The sequence below is a fragment of the Eptatretus burgeri genome, chromosome 15, assembly GCF_056783735.1.
Source record: "Eptatretus burgeri isolate ZD-2024b chromosome 15, Ebu_testis_v1, whole genome shotgun sequence".
In the NCBI taxonomy this organism is placed as follows: domain Eukaryota; kingdom Metazoa; phylum Chordata; class Myxini; order Myxiniformes; family Myxinidae; genus Eptatretus; species Eptatretus burgeri.
The window spans coordinates 22,295,293-22,322,964 of NC_140975.1; the positions used below are offsets into that span (position 1 = coordinate 22,295,293).

The 27,672-nt window shown below is 42.3% G+C and overlaps 1 protein-coding gene across 9 annotated transcripts in view; it reads left to right on the forward strand.

The window, feature by feature from the left end:
• Positions 1 to 27,672, forward strand: part of LOC147011721 (vascular endothelial growth factor A-like) — a 92,081-nt gene that overhangs the window by 49,904 nt on the left and 14,505 nt on the right. For 3 of the 9 annotated variants that reach the window (XM_085856947.1, XM_085856944.1, XM_085856940.1), the window contains exons 2-4: positions 5,329 to 5,425; positions 6,479 to 6,678; positions 16,343 to 16,437. In XM_085856947.1, coding sequence (XP_085713073.1) covers positions 5,341 to 5,425; positions 6,479 to 6,678; positions 16,343 to 16,437 — 380 coding nt within the window. In that variant the 5' untranslated portion in view covers positions 5,329 to 5,340. Of the gene's footprint in view, positions 1 to 4,523; positions 4,647 to 5,328; positions 5,426 to 6,478; positions 6,679 to 16,342; positions 16,438 to 19,595; positions 20,849 to 27,672 lie in introns of those variants that run through there. The other 6 variants (XM_085856945.1, XM_085856943.1, XM_085856949.1 and 3 more) reach the window with 5 other exon arrangements.

A 27,672-nucleotide genomic window follows, 5' to 3' on the forward strand; every position in this document is an offset into this window, starting at 1 on the left:
CTCTCTTTCTCCGCAGTATCCCACCTCTCGCTACCTCCCCAGCGTCCTGCCCCTCCCTGTTTCCCCAGTCCCGCCCCCTCTCTGCATCCCCAGCGTCCCACTCCATATATGCTTCCCCAGCATACCACCCCTCTCTGCTTCCCCAGCATCCCACCCTCTCTGCTTCCCCAGTGTCCTGCCCCCTCTCTGCCTCCCCAGCATCCCACTCTATATACTCTCTGCTTCCCCAGCATCCCTTCCCCTCTCTGCTTCCCCAGCATCCCTTCCCCTCTCTGCTTCCACAGCATCCTGCTCCCTTTCTCCTTTTCCAGCGTCCTGCCCCATCTCTGCTTCATCAGCATTCCAGCCCCTACATGCTCACCCCACACCCCATTCCCCATCCTCTCGCCTCCCCCACCCCACACTCCCCACCTCCCCTTCCCTCCCCTGTTTCCTACTCCCTGCCAACAGTGCCTCTTCCCCATTCCTAACTCTATGGACTTCCAACATTTGAGGTCTTCGCGCCATATTTGATAGATCTCGCAATCCAAGCTGCCACTGGTAAACCTGATATTATCTGCCAAACAGAATCCTTCCTCCCACAGGATGACCCCAATTCCTCTGTGTCTCTTTTCTGGTTCTGGTTGGACTGATCTAAACCCCATTCAAGTGGCAGAGTTGTAGTTTATGTTGAGAACTCTCCTGACAAGGTGGAGAGCTTGCTTTCAAACCTCGAGTCAGATTCTGCAACCGGTCCAGACGGCATCAGCCCACGTGTCCTCAAAGCCTGCTCTTCTGCTCTTGCTCACCCTCTCTCTGTTCTATTCACCCTCTCATTTGCCCAAGGTCATCTGCCATCTGCTTGGAAATCTGCTAACCACTGCCCTGCATAAAAAGGTGCAAAAACAGATCCCTGCAACTACAGACCAATCAGCCTTCTCCCAATCATCAGCAAGGTGATGGAATCCATCATCGCTTCAGACATGAAATCCTTCCTCTTCTCCAATGGCTTGATTTCCAATCATCAATTTGGTTTCAGACCAGGTCACTCTACCCTGGATATGCTGCTTCTGCTCTCCCATCAATGGATGGAGGTCCTCAATGCCAGACAGGAAATCCGAGCCGTATCCCTGGACATATCACGTGCTTTTGACACAGTCTGGCACCCTGCCCTACTCACCAAACTCTCTTCCCATGGTATTCAAGGCCATCTCCACTCATGGCTTGCAGACTTCCTCTCCTGTCGCAGTCAACGTGTGGCCCTAAATGGAGTTCTTTCATCCCCTCTTCCTGTGCAGGCTGGAGTTCCTCAAGGTAGCGTTCTGGGTCCTGTTCTTTTTCTGGTTTTCATCAATAATCTCTCGGACTCTCTGGAAAATCCTCTATTTCTCTTTGCCGACGACTCCACCCTCTGCCGTACCATCTGTCATCCCTCAGACCGGCAAGCAGCAGCTTCTTCGCTCACTGCAGATCTGGATAAAATCACAAACTGGTCCAACACGTGGAACATGTCTTTCAATCCAGACAAATCTCACACTCTCACTATGTCTCTTCTAAAGGACCGTTTAGAAACCCCCCCCATCCACTTTCTCAACAATCCTCTGGAAGAAGTCTTTTCTTTCAAGCTTCTGGGTCTCACTATCTGCCATGACCTTTCCTGGGAAAGTCACATTTCCAACCTCGCCTCAAAAGCCAGTCGCCGACTGGGAATCCTCCGTCGTGCAAAGTCCTTCCTCGGCCCTCTTGAGCTCCTGACCACTTACAAAGCTTTTGTCCGTAGCCTGATGGAGTACTGCTCTCCCCTCTGGGGTGGTGCTCCTGCCTCTCACCTTTCTCGGCTTCACGCTGTGGAAACCAGGGCATTTAAGATCATCGGCATATCCCGCAATGAAGCTGAGTCTTTGGGCCTCTCACTCAATCACCGCAGGTTGGTCGGTGGTCTTTCTGTCTTCTACCGACTCCTCTCCAGCCGACTCCCTGCTCTCTCTGCGATTTGTCCCCACCACATTTCCACAGGGCGCTCAAGGTCCGCCAACAACCCCCTTCTGGTAAAACTACCAAAATCACGAATCACTGCTCATCTTCACTCTTTCATTCCTCTTTTTTCCCGCTTTTGGAATAAACTTCCTCACTCTATTCTTTCCCATTCTTCCCTCCAGGCTTTCAAAACAGCTGTTCACCACCACCTCTTATCTTCCCCCATCCAAATCCTCGATCTTTTCTACCCCCGATAATCCACCCAAGCCCACTTCCTTCAATTCGCCTGCTTTCCTTCCTGAAAGACCCTGTAATGTCCATCTTCTCTTCGCCATGTTCCCCGTCCCATCCCCATCCCTCTCCCTTCCACAGTTCACCTAATGTGTCTGTTCCCCCACTGTTTTGTCCCTTCCACTCCCGCCCCTCTTGTCTCATGCCTCCTTGCTGTGAGTTGTGTGTTAGCTCTCATACGAGCCTCGACCAAGGTATACAAAAAAAAAAACAAAAAAAAAAACTCGATTTCCCCCTGTATGTGTACTACCCCTATCCCTCTTAATGCCCAAGAGTACCTTTGGCTGCATTTTCCCCTCCACAACCACCTCTTGTTTGTGTGTTCCTCCTTACAGGGACAACTCTATTTACATCACACTCTCTGCCAAAATGGACCATCTTCTAACCACCCATCCAAACTCTCTCCCTCTTCCTCATATGGAGTGATTTCAACTGTCCCAATGCCAATTGGCTGGTGTTGGTACCTCTTCAACCAGCCATGGCTTTTGCAGGAAAGGACTTCTGTGACTCCATGGGCCTGACCCAATCAGTGAACTTATCAACCCGGATTTCTCCAAATGGCAAATCCTCCCTTCTGGACTTGATAATGACATATTCTCCTACTAATGTCTCCTGTTCCTCTTCTACTCCAATAGTTTCATCTGATCATGTGCTTGTGAGAGTCAACATCTCTTTGGCTATTGTCAGAGAACTTCCTCAACACCATAGAGTTTGGCAGTTCACTCAAGTGGACTGGCAGGGACAGCAAGCTGCCCTCTTATGTAAAGACCGGTCCTTCATTTTCATCTCCTGATATCAATGCTGCCTGGAAATCCTTCCACCTAATACATATTGCTTTCCCTTATGTATGGATTGTTACCATCTCATCTGCAGTTATCATGCCTATCCTTTCACTCCTGATATACTTCAAACAACTTACTTTCTCTTCCTGGAAGGTAAATCCTCAGATCTCCACAAAGCCCACAAAAAGTGTGTAGCGACTCTCAAGAAAACCAGAAAACAACATTTGGCCAACCTCAAGGCTGAACTCTCAAACCTGCTTCCTTCTTCAAAGATCTGATGGCAACTTGTCAAGTCAGTCTCTGGAGTATTCTCCCCTCCATCCATTCCCTCATTTCAAATGGCACTCCAGCTGACTCAGCTCGTGAGAAAGCCGAATGCCTCAATTCTGTGCTTGCTTCCAAATTTTGTGTACCCAACCCCTCACTCTCAGTAGCCATCCTTCCCTGTTGTAGCCAACTGCTCCTGGATACTGTCTTTCACACTTGAGAATGTGGAGAGGTTTCTGGCAAACTTTGACTCCGATTCTGTGACAGAATCAGATGGCATCAGTGCATGTGACCTAAAAACCTGCTCTGCTGCTCTTGCTCATCCTCTGTCTGCTCTGTTCAAGCCAATCATTCTCTACGGGTCAATTTCCATCTGCCTGGAAGTTAGCCAACATCACTGCAATACACAAACATGGGGCAAAAATGGATTATCTTAACTACAGGCCGATTAGCTTGCCTTTAATTATAAGCAAGGTCGTGGAATCTATCCTTGCAGTTGAGGTCACATCCTTTCTTTTCTCTAATGGTCTGATCTGAGATCATCAGTTTGGTTTCAGACCTGGTCATTCTACCCTGGACATGCTGCTTCGACTCTCCCAATAATGGATGGAAGCCCTCAATATCAGACTTGAGATCAGGGCCTTCTCTGTGGACATATCTCGAGCATTTGATACAGTCTGGCATCCTGCCTTACTCTCCAAACTGTCTACTTGTGGCATCCAAGGCGAACTCCTCTCATCGATCACTGACTTCCAACACTCCCGTATTCAGCGTGTAGGTCTTAACGGGATCCTCTCATCTTCTCTCCCTGACAAGGCTGGAGTGCCCCAAGGCAGTGTCTCTGGCCCAGTGTTCCTCATCTTCATCAACTATCTTTTTGATTCCTTGGAAATTCTTGCTTATCTCTTTGCTGATGATTCCACCCTCGGCCACATCATCTCTCATCCTTTAGACAAGCAGGCAACAGCTTCCCTCTCTGTAGTCCCTCTCTGCAATCTGGCAAACCCTCCCATCTACTTCCTAAGGAAACCACTTGAAAAGGTTGTCACTCAAACTTTTGGGCCTCATCATCCTATCTTTTGCAGACCACATTACCAAGGTGGCATGCAAAGCCAGCTGCTGACAGGACATCCTTTATCATGCAAAGTCTTTCTTTGGCCAATCTGAATTTTTACAATGTACAAGGGTTGAATGCATATCTTGATGGAGTACTTCTCTCCCCTTTAGGCTGATGTCTCTGCCTCACACCTTGCCCTTCTTGATGCCATGGAAAGTGAGGCTCTCAAAATCATTGGGATCTCCCATGACAAAGCTGAGTGACTCGGCTTGTTACTCTCACATCGCAGACTGGTTGGTGGCCTCTCTGTATTGTATTCTCCCACCTCCTTTTTGGTCTTGCACCCTCTGCCCTCTCTTGGCTCCTCCCAGGAATCTGCAGGACATGTACAGTCTGCGAATAACAATAACCCTCTTCCTGTTAAATGCCCAAAATCCAGACTCTCTGCTCATATCCACTCATTTGTTCCTCTCTTCTCTCACCTGTGGAACCAACTTCCCTCATCTGTTCAGTCCCATTCTTCCCTCCAGGGCTTCAACACAGCTATTCACCACTACCTCATGTCATCTCTCACCCATACTCATGATCTCTTCTACCCAAACTGACCCCATTCCCATGCAATCCCCTTTTCCAGGTTAATGTGATTTCCCCACTCTCTCCCTCACCTCTTTTCATTTGTTAGTTGTTGGTTGGTTCGTTCCTTTTATGTTTCATCCCCACTTTCCCTTCCTCTTCTTGCTGTGTTTCATTCAGCTTGTGTGCAGCTTGTTCACCCTCTTGTGTCCTTCTCCCCCTCCCATACATCCCACTCTCAGAAGTGAGTCAATGCATTCTCACCTTGACTCTGGTTTCCCCCTTTCCGTTTTGTTCCTTCCCATTCTGCTCTAGCTCTTCCACGAGCTCTAGTTCCATTTGTCTGTCGGTGTTTGAGATTGTTCCTCCACTCTCTTTGCTCATTGTGTAAACGTCATGCAGGTGGGAAGTAGCATGGAGGGAACGCCACGCCCAGGAGAGGGAACATCACACCCAGGGGAAGGAACTCCACGCCCTGGAAGCAGCCATGCAGGTGCAGGTGAGCATGTGAAGCAGATACTGTATATCCAAGAACACCAGGACATAATAGTGTTGTGAGAAATATAAATTGATGAAAGCTATTTTATAGAACAGATTCGTTTGCGAGTGGGAGATGGTGACCTTAAAGAGGAAGTGACCCCTCACCCCTCCATCCGCAGGGAATTATCATTGACCACCACCACCACCCGAAAGGTTGCTGTTTGTGCATTGATTGGTGTCTTCCCTGTGTTGCACTTGCAGGAAATGGATGGCAGTTTCGCGCCACCGTCCGCTCGCACCCTTTTGTCCACCCCATATAAATACACAATTAGCTCACCCTTTTAGGTTAGGCACCTCTTGGGGTGGTGGTGGGAGGGTAGTAGGGGTGGGGTGGTGGTAGTGAGGGTGGTGGTAGTGGGGGTGGTGGTGATGGGGTAGTGGGGGTGGTGGTGGGGGGTAGTGGTGGGGGTAGTGGTGGTCGTGGGAGCAGGAGCGTTTGACCCAGACCAGTCGGACAGATACGAAGTTGCGGTGTTTGCACGTGCAGGGTGCTGCGATTGAAGGTCTTTGACGGCTGTTTGGAGCATTGTTGGCTCAGCAGGTGGTGCTGTTTTATTTCATTATTTTGATCATTCGCTGTCCAGTTTTGTGTCATCCCAAGGAGCAAGTCACGGATGAAGTACAAACTATAATCGAACCAACGTTGAAGGTTGATCATTGGGACATAATGGGGCCGCTGCGGCGGTTATGGTCCAGGGAACGGCCACCTTTGATTATTATCTTTATTTGATGAGAGGAAAATTCTTACAGAGTTCAATCATTTAGCTAAGTTGTCTTCTCTACCCACAGCTTGTCGAACACATTACGGGTTAGTAAACTGTTCTTTCTCTGCAATAGCTCTGTTATTGCCCAACCCAATATACTGACGACTTAATACAGTACATACAACGCTTAAGTTCATAGCTCTCTACATGGTACTAAACGAGAACATGACACTGACATCAAGCGTTGACAAAAATGCCCAATTCGGATTTGAACAAATGGCTTCACGTTGACCAATATTTTCTTCCAGCCGTACCATTTCAAGAAGTCTGGAGACGAAGCTACTGTCGCACCCTCGAGGTATTGGTGCGGGTGTCACGTGAGGTGCCGAATGCTGCGAGAAAGGTCACCTTCCGACCAGCTTGTGTTCCTCTCCTACGTTGTGCCGGTTGTTGCAATGACCAGACCTACGAGTGTGTCCCCACGTCATTCTTCAATACCACCATGCAGGTACTCATTGGTCACCCTGAAGCACTTACAAAGATCTCAGCAGGTGAGACAGTCAGCCAGTCTGTTTTCAGATTGGATGCTGTCCCTCCACCTCATCATCCGTATGTTCCATTTCCATGCTTTCTCTTTTCTTCTCTGTCTTTCATCCCTTTCTTCCCAAACTTTCCCCACTCTCTTTTCTCTCCCATCCTCCCATCTATATCCACATTTTCACCCATATCCTACCTAATTTCTGATGCATCATGAAGCATGCTGTCATATTTTAATGGGACATTAAGTCACGTCACACTTGTGTGATTGTAAATTATTTTCTGCTGTCTGCACCAAGAACAATAATTTAGACCAGATGAAGAGTATGTATGCTAAGTAAACAATGGATGGACAAAATACAATAAGGATGTGTTGGTGAGTATAATATTCAAGTGATTATTTATGTATACAAAGGCTGTGCTCGTAGAAGAGTGAGGTGACAGAGGGGAGAAGGCAACGTACTGACAGTAGGGCAGTAGGACAACATGTGGAGGCAATATTCAAAGAGACGAACAAGATGAAGAGGGAAAGGAACGTAGTAACCTGCAAATAGAAGGGGAGGGTTAATGAGGACAAAAAACATCATGGTAAGGACGGAGGATGTCCTGAGTCGATGGTGAACTGCCACCTTGAAACCCCTGAGGGAGGAGTAGGATTGAATAGACTGAGGACAGTTACACAAGCGGTTTTACCATATTACACGATCAATTACCAAGTTATCCTGCAATTTCTTGATACAAGGATGCATAAAGTAATTAGGACGACATTCGGTAGAGCGCATTCCTCCACTCGGCTGAACAGTTTACCTTTTGTATCACACTGATAGGTCGGATCTGAATGCGGTCCTCAATCAAAGTCTAATCGGCTTGTTCTTGTCACCCACCCAATTCATCCACCTAGTTTTGTTATAAAAGGTCCACAACTTTTTGAGATATCATGCTATATATCGTTTTTTGGCTCCGCCTCTCAATTGTGAAGAATCACTGAGAAAATTCTTGGATCGGGATCCAGATCTTCACCAAAATTTAATGAATTTTTCCTTGTCACACACCCAACATGTCCACCATGTTTTGTCCGAATCCGTCAGTAACTTGTTGAGATATCCTGCTCACAGACAGACAGACAAACAGGGGTGAAAACATATCCTCCGTTCACCTTCAGTGGCAGGGGTAATTAAAATGAAAAAAGAGATCTTTTGGTCGATCATACCCATGTTGCATCCACATTATAATTACACAGTATAATCTTACATTTTTTGCTTAATTTGCATCTTATTTACATCATCCATAACCCGTTATATATAATTTGCTTTGGTTTTTAGTTTTTGTATTCAAAACCAAGACTCGTGGAAGAACGAGGTGACAGAAGTTAAAAAGGCAATGTGGTGATGGGTAGGGCAGTGGGATTACAGTTGCACAGTTGGTAACAGCAAGGGAAGGGAGGGAGAGAGGGAGATGGAGATGGAGATGGAGATGGAGATGGAGATATATCCTGCCTGGGTAGAGATGGGGGTGATATTAGATGGTGGTGCACTGCTTGCTTGAAGCTTGTGGCACCATGCCTTTGAGGAAGGAGTCGTATAAGGATGGAAGAGTGCAATTGAACTGTCTCTGGAATGCAGTTCCACAAATGGGATAAAAGAGGAACAAAGGAATGGAGGTTCGGAGTCAGCCTGTATTTTGTGAGTTTAATCAGGAGGGGGTCACTGGAAGAACACGAGCATTTTGGAGGAGCTGGAGAGGGTCGGAGGGCTGAGAGAGCATAGGGAACTAGACCAGAGGTAGAAAAAATAAAAATCGGGCTACTGACTTCCGTCTGCGTCGGCCTCATCATGGGAGATTCCAATAATGTTGAAAGCTTTAAATTCCACAGAATCCAAGAGAGACAGATGTGATCCTGGAGTGCCAGCCAATCGGGGAGAGCTGTTCTCCATTGAGCAACAGCCAAAGGCCTTGTAGGATGTGAGTTCTGAATTTTTCAAGCATTGAGTTTGGGCAACAAAGGATGCCTATTCTGCAGTTTGCTTTGGAGGTTAGCTCTGCGATGTGATCGGCCCCAGGAGAGGTAAATAATTGATCGGATTGGAATTAAGCTTCCTGGTCTACAGTTGATAAGGATCTGTTTTTGCACCCTTTTTGTGGATGTGAGGTTTGCTGCCTTCAGACTAGAGGCACCCAATGAGGAGGGGATTGAGAGTAAGCAATGTGGCACCATGCCTTTGAGGAAGGAGTCTGGTTGGAGATTTCAGCATAGCCATTTGCAAGATCATGTTTTCTGCTTTTTCTACTTGACACACTTGTTGCATGCCTTGCAGAGTAACCTAAAGTTGTCCTTCGTGGGGTTAGTCTTCCATGTGAAGAAAGCAAGTTCTTTAAATGCAACAGCCTCACCATGGGATTCAGTGTACCGGAGGATGGATATGATAGCTGCAGATGTGATAAACCAACACATGAGAGAGCGAGAGAGAAAGAGAGAGAATCGGCTTTTGTGGAAGTATTCCCAAGAGGAATCAATATCAGATGCTATGGAAATGGTAGCCTAATCCTTTTTTGAGATATCAGATTATAGTCCCTGCCAGTTGGCTCATGCGAACAGCCATATTCTGTTTGCACTGTTCTTAAGTTTACTCGCTTAAACTAAATACCAAGAGATTTATGGATTTTAACAAGAACATGCTAAGGGCAGAGGAGGAACATGATTGGTTAGATGGAAAGTTAGTCTTTGTCAGGAGGGAGGGAGGATGTACCAGTTGCAAACATCTGGGTTGGGAAGTTTTCAGCTTAGATCAGAGCCACAGAATCGCAGAAGGCCTTTGTTGCAATGCCACGGCTAGTTGTTGCAGAGCTAACATCCTGCCAACTGGAATGGTTGTAGTTGAAGTCACCGCAGAGGAGGAAATTTACAGACGAAAAGCTGGTTGGGATGGATGCTTCTTCTTTGATCCATGTTCGCAGAAATTGAATTGTATATCGAGTCATCGTCGTCGTCGGGTGGACAGTCGGCCACACATACAAATATTAGATTGTGTGGAGAGGTTTACATAGCCAGAGGTATTCCAATTGGCTAGGAGGTGTTAGTGGGGACAATTAATTGTGGATAATGGATTCATTTTACATAGATGGCAACATTGCTTTACTAAAAAGGAGGAGGGGGGGACCTCAGACATGCAATTTCTGAATCTGCAGCAGTAACCTGAATGGAGAGGTCGGTAATATCAGACCAGAGATCTGGAATATATGTGAACCACACTTTTAGGGAGTAGGGAGGGGTGGAAGAGAAGATTAGGGGCTTAAGGGCTCATGGGGCAAGGAGATGGTGCGAGATACTGAATTGAAGGGCGTTATGGCCACGAGTTGGCACTTGCTGCAGACGAGTTGTCTCTTCTGAATACCAAGTTCTACCAAACAAAGACTGACATCACAACCAGATTGAAGGGATGGGTCTGCCAGTTGTAGGATGGAAACAAAGGAGAAAGAACAAAGGAAAATAGCACTGCAGCATTGCAACCCAACCGTGTTACTTTCCTTTCTTCACAGGGCATGAGGCACACTTTTACGAGCCAAAAAGTAAGGGAACCAAATGTGGTAAGAAGAAGCTGTCAGGCATGAGGCATATTGGAAGGTATAGAAAAAGGATAAGTATTTTAACATGTCATTTATAACTGGCTTTGGCTCTAATGTATTGGCAAACTTTTATAAAGACTATTGTATGCACCGAGAGGCCTAATCTTGTTTGAAAGGTTCCATAAAAGCCTTTGTGATCACATTATTGCAGAAGCATCTGCTGAGATTTCTCATTGTCGCATTTTGTTCTCCACAACACAATATCCCTGCTTGGAAAGCACAACAACACAATATCCCTGCTTGTAAAGCACAACACAACATCCCTGCTTGTAAAGCACCACAACACGCTATCCCTGCTTGTAAAGCACCACAACACGCTATCCCTGCTTGTAAAGCACCACAACACGCTATCCCTGCTTGTAAAGCACCACAACACAATATCCCTGCTTGTAGAGCACCACAACACAACATCCCTGCTTGTAAAGCACCACAATGGAATATCCCTGCTTTTAAATCACCACAACACACTATTCCTGCTTGTAAAGCATCACAACACACTATCCCTGCTTGTAAATCACCACAACACACTATCCCTGCTTGTAAAGCACCACAACACACTATCCCTGCTTGTAAATCACCACAACACACTATCCCTGCTTGTAAAGCACCACAACATCCCTGCTTGTAAAGCACCACAATGGAATATCCCTGCTTGTAAAGCACCACAACATCACCACAATGCAGTGGTTTTGATCTCGTTTGAAGTGTGAGAGATTGACCCTTAGACCCAATAAGTTTTTGTTTATGAGATGAAAACTTCGAACCGTCGAAGCCTGTGAATTCATAACATTTAGAACTGACTACGTCGATGGTACAAATACAGGCCATTGAAAATCGAAACATACCAGAACAAACATGTATTCTAAGCTCCTTAATTGTGACCTCAAACCACCTAAGGTGGACAGAGGTTACGGTTTCACCCGTATTTGTTTGTTTGTTTGTCTGTGAGCAGAACATCTCAAAAAGTTATGGACGAATTCAGACAAAACTTGGTGGGCAGGTTGGGTGCATGACAAGGACGAATTGATTCAATTTTCATGAAGATCCGAATCCAGATACAATAATTTTTAAGTGATTCTTCACAATTGAGAGACTGTGCCAAAAACGATATGTAGCACGATATCTCAAAAAAGTTATGGACAGATTGGGACAAAATTTGGTGGATGAGTTGGATAGGTGACAAGAACAAGCGGATTACATTTTGGTTCAGGTCTGGATTCAGAGCCGGCCTATCAGCGGGACACAAAATATAAACTTCAGCCTGGTGGAGGTATGTACTCTAACGAATGCCGTTCTGGTTCAATGGTGTACCATGTTCGACATCACGTGATGAGGAAATGCTTTTCTCATTAATGAGAAGTTTTTTCACTATTTAATAAACATTTAGGACTCCAATGTAATTTGCTTCTTTTTGTTAGCTTCGACCTTTTGCTGCTAAATCTTAATAAAGGCAAACAACGTTGATTTCAAAGCAGTACATGTTGAAACAGTAGCTTCATCACAATCTCGTTTGTAAATTTATTTGATGTACTAGCAAAGAACCTGTCCTTATGGACTGGTTGATTCCCCTGTAATTGTTATACTATTTTCGTATGACCTGTAATACTCCTTCCCACCGGGAGCGGCACTATATCATTTATATTTATATCAGGGGAATTGGGATCCTCCCTCAACCATGAACCCCTGGGACTGATTTTTTTGTTTGTTTGTTTGTTTGTTTTATAGCCTGAAACCTTCCCATGTGCACCCCGAGTATAACCATCAGTTGTCAACTCATTTTGTCCAGCGGTTCAGGAGTGCATTGAAGTCAAACAAAATGGCCATAGTTACAGCAGCATTGTCAAGTGGAGTTGATTTCATAAGATGGTAAATGCATTCCAGAAATATTTGGGACCATTCTTCCTTCATGGGAGTCAGTGCAGAATATTTGTGATTAGAATTTATGGTAAGTGTGAATCATATCCTGATTTGAAGTGCACTTCGGTCTAACTTCCGCCAAACAGGTCGTGATTTCTCCATTCTGGAGGTCGAGCTATGTAAGGCACGAATTCCGTGTCCAACACATGGCACTCAATCGGTGTTCCTGTAATTGTTTTTCTTCTTCATCTTTTTTTCATATTCAGCACATGGCTGCTGGTAACATCATTTGCTTGAGAGCACGATTGTACCGCTGATGTCATGCCCTCTGTATGTTAAAACAGAAATTTGGAGTTTGTTCTGGGTTTCAGAGATAGCTCTCTGACTCTTCGTGAAGGACACCATAAAATTAAACATGCACCAGCTCCTGCTGGCAGAGAGGATACCCGGTTTAACATCCATCCCACAGGCAGCACACGCATTGATGTATTTCCCACTATGCCTGCAAATGACTCGTTCTCAAGTCTGCGGTTGTCATCATTGGGATTTGATTGCCAAGGGAGAGCGTGATGATGTATCATGGCTCAGCCTCAGTGCCAGTGTGGCCAACATGCGAAGGTGTCAAAGCATAACACTTCCCAAACATGACTCGATCACTTTGATATAACTAGAACAGCACTTGATAGAGTGCATAGTCTCACCTCTCGTGTTCCTTCTGAACAAAAATACCATCGTTGACTAAAGACGCGACTCTTATGACCCACTGCTATTATGGCCCATATATCCATATTATCGATGTCACATACTATTTTGTCACATACATTGCCATTATCCTTTGCTTTATTGATTATAGCTAATTTATTAGGATATTTTACAACCAATTTTGTGCACATTAAGGCTAAATTGTGTCAATGAAGATTAATCTGGAAAAAAAATTTCAACCTAAACTCCACATGGCTAGTCAGTCGATATGTACGAAGTTTCACATCGATCTGTTAAGCGGCTCTGGAGAAGAAGATTTTTTACTTTCTTATTTTCAATCCAATATGGCTTCCAGACCATGTGACTGATAATGTCAAAAATTTATTTCTTCTCTCACCTCTGGTCATAGATTTCGGATATATGAAGTTTCAGATTTTTCAGATAAGGATTTAGATTCAATCAATATGGATGGAACACCACTTCACCGATGATGTCATTATTATCAACCTATATGAGGAGTTGATGACATGTGCCAAGTTTCAATTTTTTTCGTTGAGCAGTTTTGGAGATGTCCATTTTTTACCCCTTGAATCGAATATGGTTACCACACCATGTGACCTATGATGTCAGAGTTATTGATTAAAAAAATCCACAGGGCGTCCCTTCTATGTTTAATAGTTTTTCATCGTTCGGACAAGCAGATGAAGAGAAAATATTATTTAAACCGAAACCACACACACTGGCGGCATGATTGCTGCCTCCCTCTCACCTGGGATAAGGACTGACGGCCACGCCAAATACATCAGTTTCAAAGGCAATGATGACTGAGCCAAAAACGGCAGCTTCAATGGGACGAGATGCACATGAGGTGCCCCGTATCATCCCATTAGACATGTGCTTGTGACGCAGCTTTGCGGGACTTGTTGACCCTGTGCAGCTGAGGCAGAAGACCTGAGCTTTGGCGAATTCCCTCTTGCAAAGATCTGACCATTGTAGATGAGAGAGACAGAGTTTTGTGGGATTGAGGACCACGTCAAATACGACTTCGATGGGAGTGAAAATCGAGGCGAGCACAGCAGCTTTGGTGAGGCTGATGGCTGTGCATGTTGCGCATGGAGCCACGCTGATCGACGTGCATTTGGGACACGACCTGGCTTTGCAGCTTGTTTGGTTTTGCCGAGCTCTGCCGACTCACTTTTTGCCAAGTTCTGCCCGCATGGAACTGAGTTCTTTGGGATCCAAGACCATGCCAAATACAATAACTTCGATGAGAGTGAGAAACGAGACGGGGGCGGCAGCTTTGATGGGGAAAAGGGTCGTTTGGGGGCGCCCAGAGTTGTGCCAATCAATATGCATTTGGGACGTAGCCTAGCACCCTGGCCTTGCCTTGCAGCTTGTTGGGCTTTGCCGACTCTCCCATCAAGGACGGACAAGACCAAGAAGGAAGAGACTGAGACCAGGCGTACGCCGGAGGAGGCCACATGGGAGGTCGCACAGATCTTGATCGTCACCACTTCGGGGGACAGAGAGGGAAACAGAGCATGGATATGGAGACGGCTTGGTCAATGAGTCGTGGTTCCTTTCTGCAGTGAAGATGGATGCTCCTGTACCGGGGAAGGCTCTATTAAGTCTTAGAGACTTGCGAGTGGAGATGTGGCAACGGCGCCGAGTGCGCGCGCACGCACACACACACACACACACACACACACACACACACACAAACACACACACACACACACACACGCACACGCACACGCACACGCACACGCACACGCACACACTAATGGTCATATATACACGTATTATACATATTATATACACATATTGATATGTGATCGTACACATTATATACAGTACACACGCTAACAGAGATGGATACTTTGAGACCTTTCTAGGTCTCCGTTCCACTTCCTGAAACCCACCCACATGTGGAGATACGTAACAGACAACAGCAGCAACTTGCGCACACACACACACCCACACACACCCACACACACCCACACACACCCACACACACAGTTGTTCCAATGCATTAGTCTCGCAACCCCTTCAGGGCAAGACTAAATGTATGCAGAATGTTTGTTTTTTTCGATATGGGTGAAATCCATGTTATTTTTCTCATATCATTCATAAACTACCTGCTTGGACTACATTCATGGATATTCATAACTACATTCATGGATATTCATAACTACATTCATGGATGCTGGCTGGCATCCTCATTCTGAAATGTCCAATCCTTATGTGGAAAATGTTTATCTGGTGTCACGCAATCTTGCAACCAAATGAGAGGACATAAACCATACACCAGCTAGCTGAACATTACCGATAATTTGTATCCCACCTGTAGCGTTTAAAGTATCTGGTACCATTCTTTCAGGGAAATCGGTGTATTTGGGTCGAAGAAGATGGTAGTTGTGACCAATGTCTCATGATTCATGAGGTTGCCATCATTTATTCCACTGTGAAATGGGATTTCGTTGTACTGAATATTTCTCTTACATCAGCTTAGATTCCAATCCACACGTGCCAGACACGTGCTAAATGTACAGACGTGCCAATTGGCGGATTTCAGCTTCTTCGCTCTCAAAGTTGAGTTATTTATATAGTTGAATGATGCAACTCTTTCCCCCTCGCTGTTGCTATCATAGCAACCAGATCTTCATGAGGTTGGCTTAGCATGAGAATGGTCATTTTAACAATGACAATGCATGTGAAGCCAACCCTATAAAGATTTTGTAATCCCATTCCGAGTCGTCTGTGATCTCATAATATTTCATCCTTTTATTCTTTAAATGTGTCCGCATGTACTTAATTGTTTTCTGCTTTTTTCCTTCTCATCCCACTGGCATCTCTGCCAGCGATGGTGTTCACTTGACCAGTGGAGGAAGTTTTTAGTTGTTTGAATTCAGGAGCTTTCCATTTTTATCACCTGGCCACCTTTCTCTGGCAAACATTCCGACTGCATTAGATGAGTTTAAGGAATTGAGGAACGAGTGAAATAATTTGTTGCATAACAGTTCACTTCTGTCCTGATACAAAAGTTTAGGGTCTCGTCATCCAACGATGAATGGCCATTTTATGAAGTACTTTGTCTCATTGCTTTTCATTGATATATCACACTCTACCCTTTATCTCTTTATACTTTTTAATATCATTATTTTGCTTTTGCTACTTGATTAATTTCCTAGGATTTATTCAAATTGCTGCATCTCAGCAGCACATGTTCACCTGATCAAAATCTAGGCAACTAGAAAGGCCAAATTGTAAAAAAAATCAAATTACTCTGGAAGAAAGGAGGGGCTGTCATTGAACTTGGTGCTGAAATAAGAGATATCGAGGTATTACATCTACATCATCGTTGTTTCTGTGACCGAGCTTTTGGTGAACACGAGGCAAAGAGCTCGGCATGTTTGCTTGACCGACGAGGCTTCTTCTGCACATTTGTGCAGGTGTCCATCTTCCCACAGGTGATGCGGATCAGGCCCTTGCACGAGCATCACCTTCAGGAAATGACGTTTGTACAACACGGGATGTGCGAGTGCAGGTGAGGAAACACGTTTTGTGAGTACCTGGAAATTGTCCGGTTACGGTTCTCGTCTGTACGGGTGATTCGGATCAATGTTGCATTTTTGGCGTTTCGTTGCTAGGGTTGAGTTTTCCATCTTCTGTATGCTTTGTAGTTTGCAAAGAGAATTCTTGCCACATGATAAATATTATCATTCAAAAACAAAACAACAAAAACCTGGAAGTCCCTTTGGTAGGCCATCTCCACTGTGCATTGGGGTGTTTTTTTAATATATTTTGAATCGGATTGTGCTTCCATGTGTGAATTGAGGGAATGCAGAAGGCATGACCAAAGAATGAAAACAAAATTCTGCAATATATGAGGAACGCCTGTTATTGACAATCTTGCAAAATAAGCTACCGCCACTGGACGCATTTATGGCCATCTTCACCCATCTATCATATCTCCACAGTCCGTTTGCTGCTTAGACATTGCATCATAGCCTGTTCACAGCAAACTACAGTTTAAAAGGAAAACAGCAAAAATTGAAAACACTTGTTGTGTTTTGTGTTCTTTGTTTATTTATTTATTTATTTATTTATTACATAACCACGCTGAACAAAAACAAATACAGCTGGTCTGTATTGAAATTTAGCAATAATGCATTTGAGATTGAAGTCCTGAAACATATATATATATATATATATATATATATATATATATATATATATATATATATATATATATTTTTTTTTTTGACCGTTTTTACAGCCATTTTTCCCTGCTGTGCAGGGGTTGGGCTTTTTCTTGAGGCAATGTTTTATGGCCGGATGCCCTTCCTGATGCCAACCCTGGTCGCCTCTTACGACACACAGGGATATGGTACAGGATGACATGATGTACTCGGAAGGATGACAAGCTGAGTCAACCCCCTGGTGTTAATTCAGCAGCCAACGGGGCTTGAACTCAGGACCCTGGGATCCCAAGCCACCACCCTAACCACTAAGCCAACACCAGGCTTATATATATATATATATATATATATATATATATATATATATATATATATATATATATATATATATATATATATATATATATATATATACATACATATATATATATATATATATATATATATATATATATATATATATATATATATATATATATATATATATATAAATATATATATATATATATATATAAATATATATATATATATATATATATATATATATATATATATATATATATATATATATATATATATATATATATATAGTAGTCTAGAGTAGGTATTTTTCTACGTACACAAATTTTCCAGGAATTTTGAACAGGTCCAAAACCTTCTTCCCTTCGGTACATACGTTAGAAATGGACGGTCGCTTGTCAGACACTCCACATTCCAAATTGTAGGTTGTATATCTATAGGTGCAAGAATATGTCAATTAGCGTCATTGCAGTTTGTAAATGCCCTAAGTTATCCTAATTATTTAGCTGTTGGACTATGAGGCGCCATCATGCGCCAGTACTTTCTGGCGTTCCCTCAATGCAATGGGCAGCTACAGCATAGCGTGTCAAAGATCACGAGAGTGTAAACAAGAAGATAAGATATATGTGGACTGGTTTACTGCGAAAGGAATGTGAGGCCGGGATGCTTCAAGAGGCGCGGACAGGCCAGAGAGAATCCCAACACAGCAAGCAGTCGGAAAGGGGTGGGGAGGGGTGGTTGGGAGAGTTCTGAGAGCACATGGTGAGGTCCAGCACCAAACGGTGAGAATTTTGGACCTTGTCTTTTAAAAAAAAAAGTTTTACTTTAGAAAAACGGTGGGAATTGCAGCAGCCTTTAATGCCTACGAATATTCTAAATTGCAGGTGAACATCAAATTTCCACGCATGGTGGCGCTATGAGTATTCTGTAGATCGGTGTTCCAAACTCTTGGGTTGATGGTTTCAGTTCTCGTGGACAGAAATTCTTGCCATATGACCCTTATAACCTACCTTTTTGGGATAGATCTCATAATTCGTAAAGCTTCCAATGATCTCTTTTGATTCCACCGAGGTGGGCCGTACACTGAGACAGTAACGCCAACATGCTGCAAGGGATTTGTAAAATTTCTCAATTCCCTTTTTTTTTTCTCCTTTCTCGGTAGTTTCCCATTTTCTTTTTTCCTTTGTTCTGTTGTGGCCTGGTCCATTCTATGTTCCAGCTCATCCATGAGCCTTGACTTTGTATACAAAATAAATAAATCAGAGCTGATTTATGGATGCCTTGCATCGAGGTTTCCGTTCAAACATGTAAGCTTCCAACCATCAAACAAATCGTTAATAAATAATTAACGTTATACATGCTGTGACTTAACGTAAATATCCATCACGTGGGCTTTGTCCAGTCTGGTTTGCAGTTTGATTGTATTTATAGTCCAATTTCATTGTATTCACTAGATTTGAGATTTTTGAAAACTCAAAGTTGGGGATTTCTCCTGCGCTAGTACCTTTGCGACTTTTAATATTTTATCCTGGATCTTTTTAAAATTTAGTCATGGGGAGGTGTGGGTGGCACTTTGTTCAATAGTCAGCATTTTTAGCACCCATGCCTGACCTGCGCATTCTACGATGTACAATGTGCAGGTCCAGTCCAATTACTCGATCCCGACTGCTTTGTTCTTGTCATATTGTATGGGATCGGTATCTGTGCTCTCGTTTTAATGAGCATAAACATGATTGGTACATATCACTGAGTGTACATTTCCATATGTCTTGAACTTTCAACAAATCAATCCCCTGAAACATTATCTAATCACCCGTCAAAATATTCTTTTGTTGACTCTTTGATGTCCTTTTATAGTTGAATACAGTTCAGGAAAATCAAAGAAGAGAAAGTCCAAACTTAGGATTTTGTGGGACACCTTAAAATTATATACAAACATATTTCTAACCACTCACTGACAGACTCACTGTGATTAAGGTTTAGTATTTCTAGGTGGGGTTGAAAGCTGAAATTTTGCATTCTCAAAGCCACAGTTGCAGAAAAATTCACAAACCTGTGTGTAATCGAAAATATCTGGAAATAAAAGTTATCCGGTGGCATTCTCCCTAGGCGAGGATAGGATTGGAGCTTGGACTGCACATTATTAAAGAGCTCATTCTGCTCACTCATTCTTCATTTAATTGATTTATTTATCTGCTTGCAGAATGCTGGCAAAATCCACGAGTGTATCCATCCATCCATTGGGACCATACTCTGTACAGAGCGTTGGTGCTGCCGAAGCAGTCTCCTTGGCTATTGGACACAATCCTGAACGGGTTGCCACTCCCACACAGTATACCAGCAAGCTGGTGCTCATTTTGCCGACCTTGGAAGGATGACAGGCAGAGTCAACCCCACCTGGTATTAATTCAACAGACGTGTGGGATTTGAACTCAGGATCCTCAGATCCCAAGCCCACCACCATAACCATTAAGCCAACACCAGGCAAACTAGTGTATGCATGTATGTTATGTTTGCATGTATGTTATGCATGTATACATAAGATACACCTATGCATGTATATGTATATCCATACATCCATCAGGACCAGACTCTGTGCAGAGCATCAGTGCTGGCCAAGCAGTCTCTGAGGCAATTGGGCACAATCCTGAATGGGTCACCACTCCGCCACAGGATGCTTGAATGGCTCAATCATCCCAGCAATCTGGTACTCATTTTGCCAACCGCAGAAGGATAACAGGCTGAATGAACCCCACCTGGAATGGCTGAGAGGGATTTGAACTCAGAACCCGAGGATCCCAAGTCCACCACCCTAACCATTAAGCCAACACCAGGCATAATGTGTTTAAGAAAATGATTAATTAAGTTCTCCGACCTGGTCGAATGCTGTGACGACATCATGACTGTGGTCCCAGAAGGCCCTCTCGTAGTGCAAAGATGCCAATATCAAGTGCTGTCACCAAGCAGATGAAAAGCAAAACTACTGACTCGTTTCACCCTTATTGGTGCTCATCAGGGCAACACATCGCTGGTCCATCCATTTTGCCACTTCGAAGCCTTACAGCTTTTATATGGCTTAATGATACACCTCTAACTGTGAATGGTGGGGATGCCAGATTGATACAACTATTGCTGTACTATCTGGAACCAACAAGTAACATCTGCCACGTGGATAAGTGTCATCTGTCTTGCGTACACATGGACTAACAAGTATCATCTGTCTTCAGCCCCCCGAAAGGCTGTCTTCCACCCCACCAAATGTTGTTGTCACATCATTGTAATGGTATCGTCATGATGTTCGTCCTCATCGGAGAACTTGATCTTCATTGAACGCCAGACCGCTAAAGATAATGGTGATGCCTCCTGGTTGTTAATGGTGTGGCGGAAGACGTGTCCATGTGGCAGATGGCACTTGGTCATTCCAGATCGTGCAGCAATAGCTGTATTATGTAACTCGATTTGTTATCCTCAACAATCAGTCATGGGTATATCACTAACCCATTTAAAAAAAAAAAAAAATATATATATATATATATATATATATATATATATATATATATATATATATATATATATATATATATGTAGATATATACTCTACCGGTCAAAAGTTTTAGAACACCCGCATTTTTCAGTTTTTACTGAAATTTAAGCAGTTCAAATTCAGTGAATAACCTGAAATGGAATAAAGCTAAGCGGTAAACTGCCAGAGGTTAAAAAAAAAGAGTTTAGGTTCCCAAAAACTGAAAAATAATGTAAATTTCAGAGTTGTTAAGAAGGCCCTTTTCAGGGAACAAGTAATGGGTTAGCAACTGCAGCTGTTCTGCAGCAATGGAAGTAAATTAAGCCTTGAAAGTTGATGCAAACAATTCCTCCAGGTGTCCCAACTTTTGTTGATTAGTTACAAACCCTCTGGCTGTATAAAAGCAGTGTTGGAACAGACTGTGTTGCTACAACCTCTGAAGCATTATTTGGACAATATTGCACTGCAGGAAGTAGTATATTGCTATCATAATGGCGAGAAAAAGACAATCAACAAAGAAAGACAGACAGACCATTACAACCCTTAAAAGTGTCGGTCTTTCCTTTGGAGAAATTGCAAAGATAGCCAAGGGGGTCAGTCAGTACAGTTTCCTACACCATCAAAAGGCACTTGGAAACTGGAGGAAACTCTGACAGGAAGAGGTCTGGCAGACCCAAAGCCACAACACAATCAGAAGACAAGTTTCTGAGAGTCAACAGCTTGCGTGATAGGCGGCTCACAGGACAGCAGCTTCAAGCACAGCTTAACACTGGTCGAAGTAAGGAAGTTTCAGTTTCAACTGTGAAGAGAAGACTTCGAGCTGCAGGTTTGACAGGTCGAGTGGCAGGAAGAAAGCCATTGCAAAGATGCCAAAATAAGAAAAAGAGGCTTGTCTGCGCCATGAAGCACCGCCAGAGGACTACTAAAAACTGGAGGAATGTCTTCTGGACCGATGAATCAAAATTTGAAATCTTTGGTTCAACACGCAAGGTTTTTGTTGGATCTAGAGTTGGCGACTTGCACAGAGTGACTGGCACCCTGAACCAAAAGGGCTACCACAGCATTTTGCAGCGCCATGCAATACCCTCTGGTCTTCGCCTAGTTGGTCAGGGGTTCATCCTACAGCAAAATAACGACCCAAAACATACCTCCAGGCTATGTCAGAACTACCTTAGAAGAAAAGAGCAAGATGGTAGGCTGCAAATCATGGAATGGCCAGCACAGTCTCCAGACTTAAACCCCATCGAGCTGGTTTGGGATGAACTGGACAGAATGGTGAAAGCAAAACAAACCTACAAGTGCATCACATTTGTGGGAACTTCTGCAACAGTGTTGGGAAGAACTTTCCAAACAATATTTGATTTCCATTGTCAAAAGAATACCACAAGTATGTTCGACTGTTACATTTGCAAAAGGTGGCTACTTTGAAGAGTCAAAAATTTGAATTTTGTTCAACAAAACGATTCCATGATTTCTTTTTTATCTGCAATTGTTTATTTGTTCTATGCTTTAATTTCAGAGTACATTGAAACATTAAACTGCTTAAATTTCAGTAAAAACCTGAAAAATGGGGGTGTTCTAAAACTTTTGACCCATGGAGTATATACTGTATATATATATATATATATATATATATATATATATATATATATATATATATATATATATATATATATATATATATATATATATATATATATATATATATATATATATATATATGTATGTATATATATATATATATATATATATATATATATATATATATGTATGTATATATACATATGTATATATATATATATATATATATATATATATATATATATATATATATATATATATTATAGTTATAGTATATTCAGTTATATATCTATATTAATATTTTGGCACGCCCCTTTTTTTGTTCCACCATCAGATTTTTGTTACTGCATGAAATGAAACAAGCTTTGACATATATAGTAATGATATTATTGTCTTCCTTAAGAGGCCCCTCAAAAATTCATTTTGATGATTATGGTAGTTAAACAGTTCAAAAACTCCATTTGCAAAATGGGAGGAATTATTGCACAAAAATGAAATAAAAATGTTTCCCATTTTTTAGAGGACCACGAAGATAAGTTTGGCTTATAGAATCACGCTCCATTTGGGGAGAAAACAGTTGAGTTCATACCTGACAAATTTGCACTTTCCATGTGCCGTCGTTTTTTCACAAAACCATGACTTTCTGACTAAGTACAAAGTATTTCTTTGCTTTTTTATACATGGTTGCCGTTTTGAAATTTTCATCGACCGTAACCCGCTGCCCAGCCGGACCAACTGCCAACAAAGTATCGCCCGGTCAGTTACGGTTAAACCCAAAATCATGATCATCGTTTTAGTGTGGAGGTGAGTACTGACAGTGTACTTGGGTCTTTTCGTGGTGGGTGCGGGATTGAGCACGTGCACATAAAAATCTGGCAACCCAACTTGAATTGAACAACAATGGCCGCTTGATCCTTGAAATTTGAACCGACAGAAATAGAAATAGCCTTCGAGCCTTCAGAGCTTCAGTGAGCCTTGAGTCTACCGCTCCGTAAAAGTACTTCTTCAACCGTCTCACAAGTAAGAGTTCGATCGTGATGGCAGATGCCAATAATAACAAGGAATATGAAGACTCCTCAAGTCACTCCTCTGATGAAAATTCTGTTGCAAGCATCCCCCCCAAGTCCAAGCCCTAGCCTTGATCCTAACAGTGATCTTGAACATACTCATAAATCAATGCATAAAAATGATAGAATATATTGTTTAAAATACATTCATGCTATCTGTCTTTTACCATATGTTACCAGTGACGCCCTTTGAAGACTGGCACCTTTACATATATATATATATATATATATATATATATATATATATATATATATATATATATATATATATATATATATATATATATATATATATACATATATATATACATATATATTTATATATATATATATATATATATATATATATATATATATATATATATATATATGGTATAACATGGGTACACTGTAAATGAATGTTTTTGACAATTTTTTTTTGTATTTATTTTTAAATAGAAGTAAACAAATCAAAAGCACATCAAACGTAACATTACACAATAAGAGATATATAAATTGATAACACAACAAAATATTCCACGTTACTGGTAATATGTACTGTGATACATGTTAATATAACAATAATTTAAACATTTTTAGACTTTCAGGGAATTCTAAAAAAGGAGCGTCTTTTCAAACTATTGATTTTAACAACGTACTTTGTATTAATGTCTAATACTGTATGTCAAGAAATATTTATTTGGAGAGATAAACCCTCCACTTTAATTAGTCATCGTTTTAATGCACAGTATATTCCTCATTCATTTTTCAATTAACAAGTAAAACTTTTGTGGCTGGTATTGTTTTTTTTAATGGCCTATTAAAATTCTTACATATTCTGGTTGAAGACGACCATCACATTGATCTGTACATTGTGCACACAAACATGATGTCAGTGGAAGTCAAAGTTAAGTTGTTATGGAAAAATAAAACATGGCTGTGAAACGAGTGGGCACATTGGCAACAACGCGAGTCTGCAAATAATTACAGACAAGTGGACATTGGCATAAATGGCTTTGATACCATGTTTGACCACCGGTAGCTGAAATTCATGCTTGTGCATGTCTTCACATCGACCAAATCGGACGATTCATCTCTCATTGCTGGATGTACTACCATTCATAGATCGACCTGTACTGCTTTCAGTTGATCCAGAGACTGTACATGGACTTGGTGACCACAAAGATGCATTTCTAGGATGTTCCCCAAAAATATTCACTCTGCTTTCATTCCAGATATTGTGCAGGCCATGAATGAGGTTGTGATCCTAACGTGCAGCATTGACAACATGCACATGATGTGAACGAGTGTCGCCATCCATAAAGTTGAAGTTGAGACCATTCTATTGGGCTGCAAGGGTGACTATAGACATAAGAATCTCATCTGCATTTGACACCTGTTAAAGCACCCCTCTGAATGATGACAAGATTAGTTCTTCAGTCAACTTGAATGCCATACCATCAGACTACTCCCAAAAAATTGATCATGCTGCCTAATGGCAAAGCTAGAAAGGCACTCGGGAGAGTGCATCATACCTCTGCCAGGCTGAACAGTTTATGTTTTGTATCTCACTGATAGACCGGATCTGCATCCGGATCAAAATCTAATCGGCTTGTTCTTGTCACCTAACCAACTCATCCACCAAGTTTTGTCATAACTCGACCCTATCCCTCAATGGTGAAGAATCACTTACAAAATAAAAAAATTATCGTATCTAGATTCAGATTCGGATCTTCACCAAAATAGAATCAATTTGTCCTTGTCACACACCTAACATGCCCACCAAGTTTCATCCGAATTGGTCTATACGTTTTTGAGACATGTTGTACTGTATATCGTTTTTAGCCCGATCACTAAATGGTGAAAAATCACTTTAAAATTCTCGGATCTGAATCTGGAGTAGGATCTTCACGAAAATTGAATCAGTTCTTCCTTGTCGAACACCCAACCTGTCCACCAAGTTTCGTCCGAATCTGTCCACAACTGTTTTGAAATATCCTGCCGACAGAGAGGGGTGAAAATCCTCCGTCCTTAGGTGGCATCCTCCGTCCGTCCTGAGGTGGCCACCTTAGGTGGCGGAGTTGATTAGCAAATTGTTTCCCACCTCCTCTCAATTATCCTGATTGTACATGTTGAAACCGGCAGATTCTAGACTTGGCCATTAAAAGATCATGGTTACAATGGTTCACCCTCCAGTGATGTTGGCTTGTCAATAGGATGGGGATGCTGTCAATGATGGGGGTGTTCGTGGGAGGCGCAACAGTGGTCGTTTATATTTCATACCACTCACCCAAAGCCTACTACAAACTGTCTGAGTTCATATTTGATGGTTGGTTGCTCTTTGCTGGTCATTCTGGAATGATCATGATATTAAAATTAAAAGGGGCTCCTTTTAGCAAGAAGGGTGACAATATAAAGATCCTTACAAGGAGTTGTAACTCTTCTGTGACCTGAACAAAGTCTCTCCATGAACCATCCAGTCTGACGGCATCTGGTCAACGCCATAGAAATTACATGCCTGAGATGATCATTGTACTGGGCAGCTACAGCAGTTGAAGTCATCCCCCCTTCGAATCATTCCGATGGCTTGAGCCAACTCATTTTGAATTAAGGACACATATCCATTCCTAAATTGTCTTGGACCTCATGAGTTGCCAATTTCTCGAGGGTTATCGACCTGGTTTGTGCGCACACATGTACACAGAGGAGACGTGATTTACACATAAATTTCCATGAACCTTGGTTTAGGTAACTGTAACGTACACTATGTACATGTTGCAATTCAATTATCCTGATTGGGTTTCTTTGTTCAATAGCCATGCTTTGCCTGCACATTAAGGAATATATTTCTCAACTATGAATGCATAGTTTATTTCACAATTCAAAAGTTGGTGCTTCATTGTTTTTTTTGTGAGGAATATATCTATATATTCTGACCTTGCATGCATCAGATGGATCAGCCACTGAGTTACTCCAGGCCATAGATAGGACTGTCCTGAGTGGGTTGGTGAATTAATGTAAGAGGTTCATGGTAGTTGAGAAATTGTATATGGCTTCGACTCGAGGAGTGCAAGACCAGAGTGTTGAAAGGAGAATCTGGAAGAGTTGACAAAGTGGCCTTGTCAAAGTGATGGAGGGTAGTGAGACTTCCTTGAGGTTAATGCCATGTTGTCTTATGTTATCTTATCCTGATCAGCTGAAAGCAGTGCAGCTTCTTTGGGTTGAGAAACATTTTGAACTAGAAACTTCATAGAATACGTTGCCCTGCAGTGTGTTGAAGTATATACCTCAATTGAAATAAAAGAATGATTTTAAAGTTAATTTTTTTTAAACCTCAGGAGGTTTAGTGCCATTGAAGCAGTCTTATACACTACCTTATTTAACATGTCTAAGAACTGCAAAACTGGAGGTTCTTGGAAGTGCAAAGAAGGCGATTTGTGTTCTCCAGTGTTCAAGTAGTATATAATTCAATTTAAATAAAATAATTATTCAAAAAGTCATATAAACAAGGACAAATGTGTCCAAGATCCGCGTCCTAAAGGCAATAACAACAACTTCCGATATTTCGTCACGTGCCTTGATGGAGCCAATAGCGAGACCCGTCATGGAGGCTCCTGTTCATGATGAGAAAATCGTGTATTTACGAAATTACAACACATTAAATGGAATAATCTTTAAATAGTAACGTGAACTTTTAGAAACTTTAAAGCAAATGTCCGAATATATTTAAAAGTTGATGATAGACGCTCTCAAAAGGCACCGTCAATGCGAGGATGTGTACAGGTGTTTAGTATTTAAGGAGATCCGGATCCTCTGTATAAAAGAGCCGAGTCCTAAAGGTTTTGTCTTCACCAGAAGAAGAAGAAGAAGAAGAAGAAGAAGAAGAAGAAGAAGAACAAGAAGAACAAGAAGAAGAACAACAATGCAGAGCTCTCTTAGAGCCAGCGTTCGCTACGCGAGACACGGCTAAAAATTAATTCCGGAAGTTTATGGTCGTTTTACCGCCGATGATGCAGTGTCTACTACACCACCATTTCTAATACGTGAGATTGGTTTTTCGTGCCTGTTGTTTGTGCCCTTTATGACATCCTTAAAAACAGCAAGTTTCCTTTGTGTCATGATTTTCAATT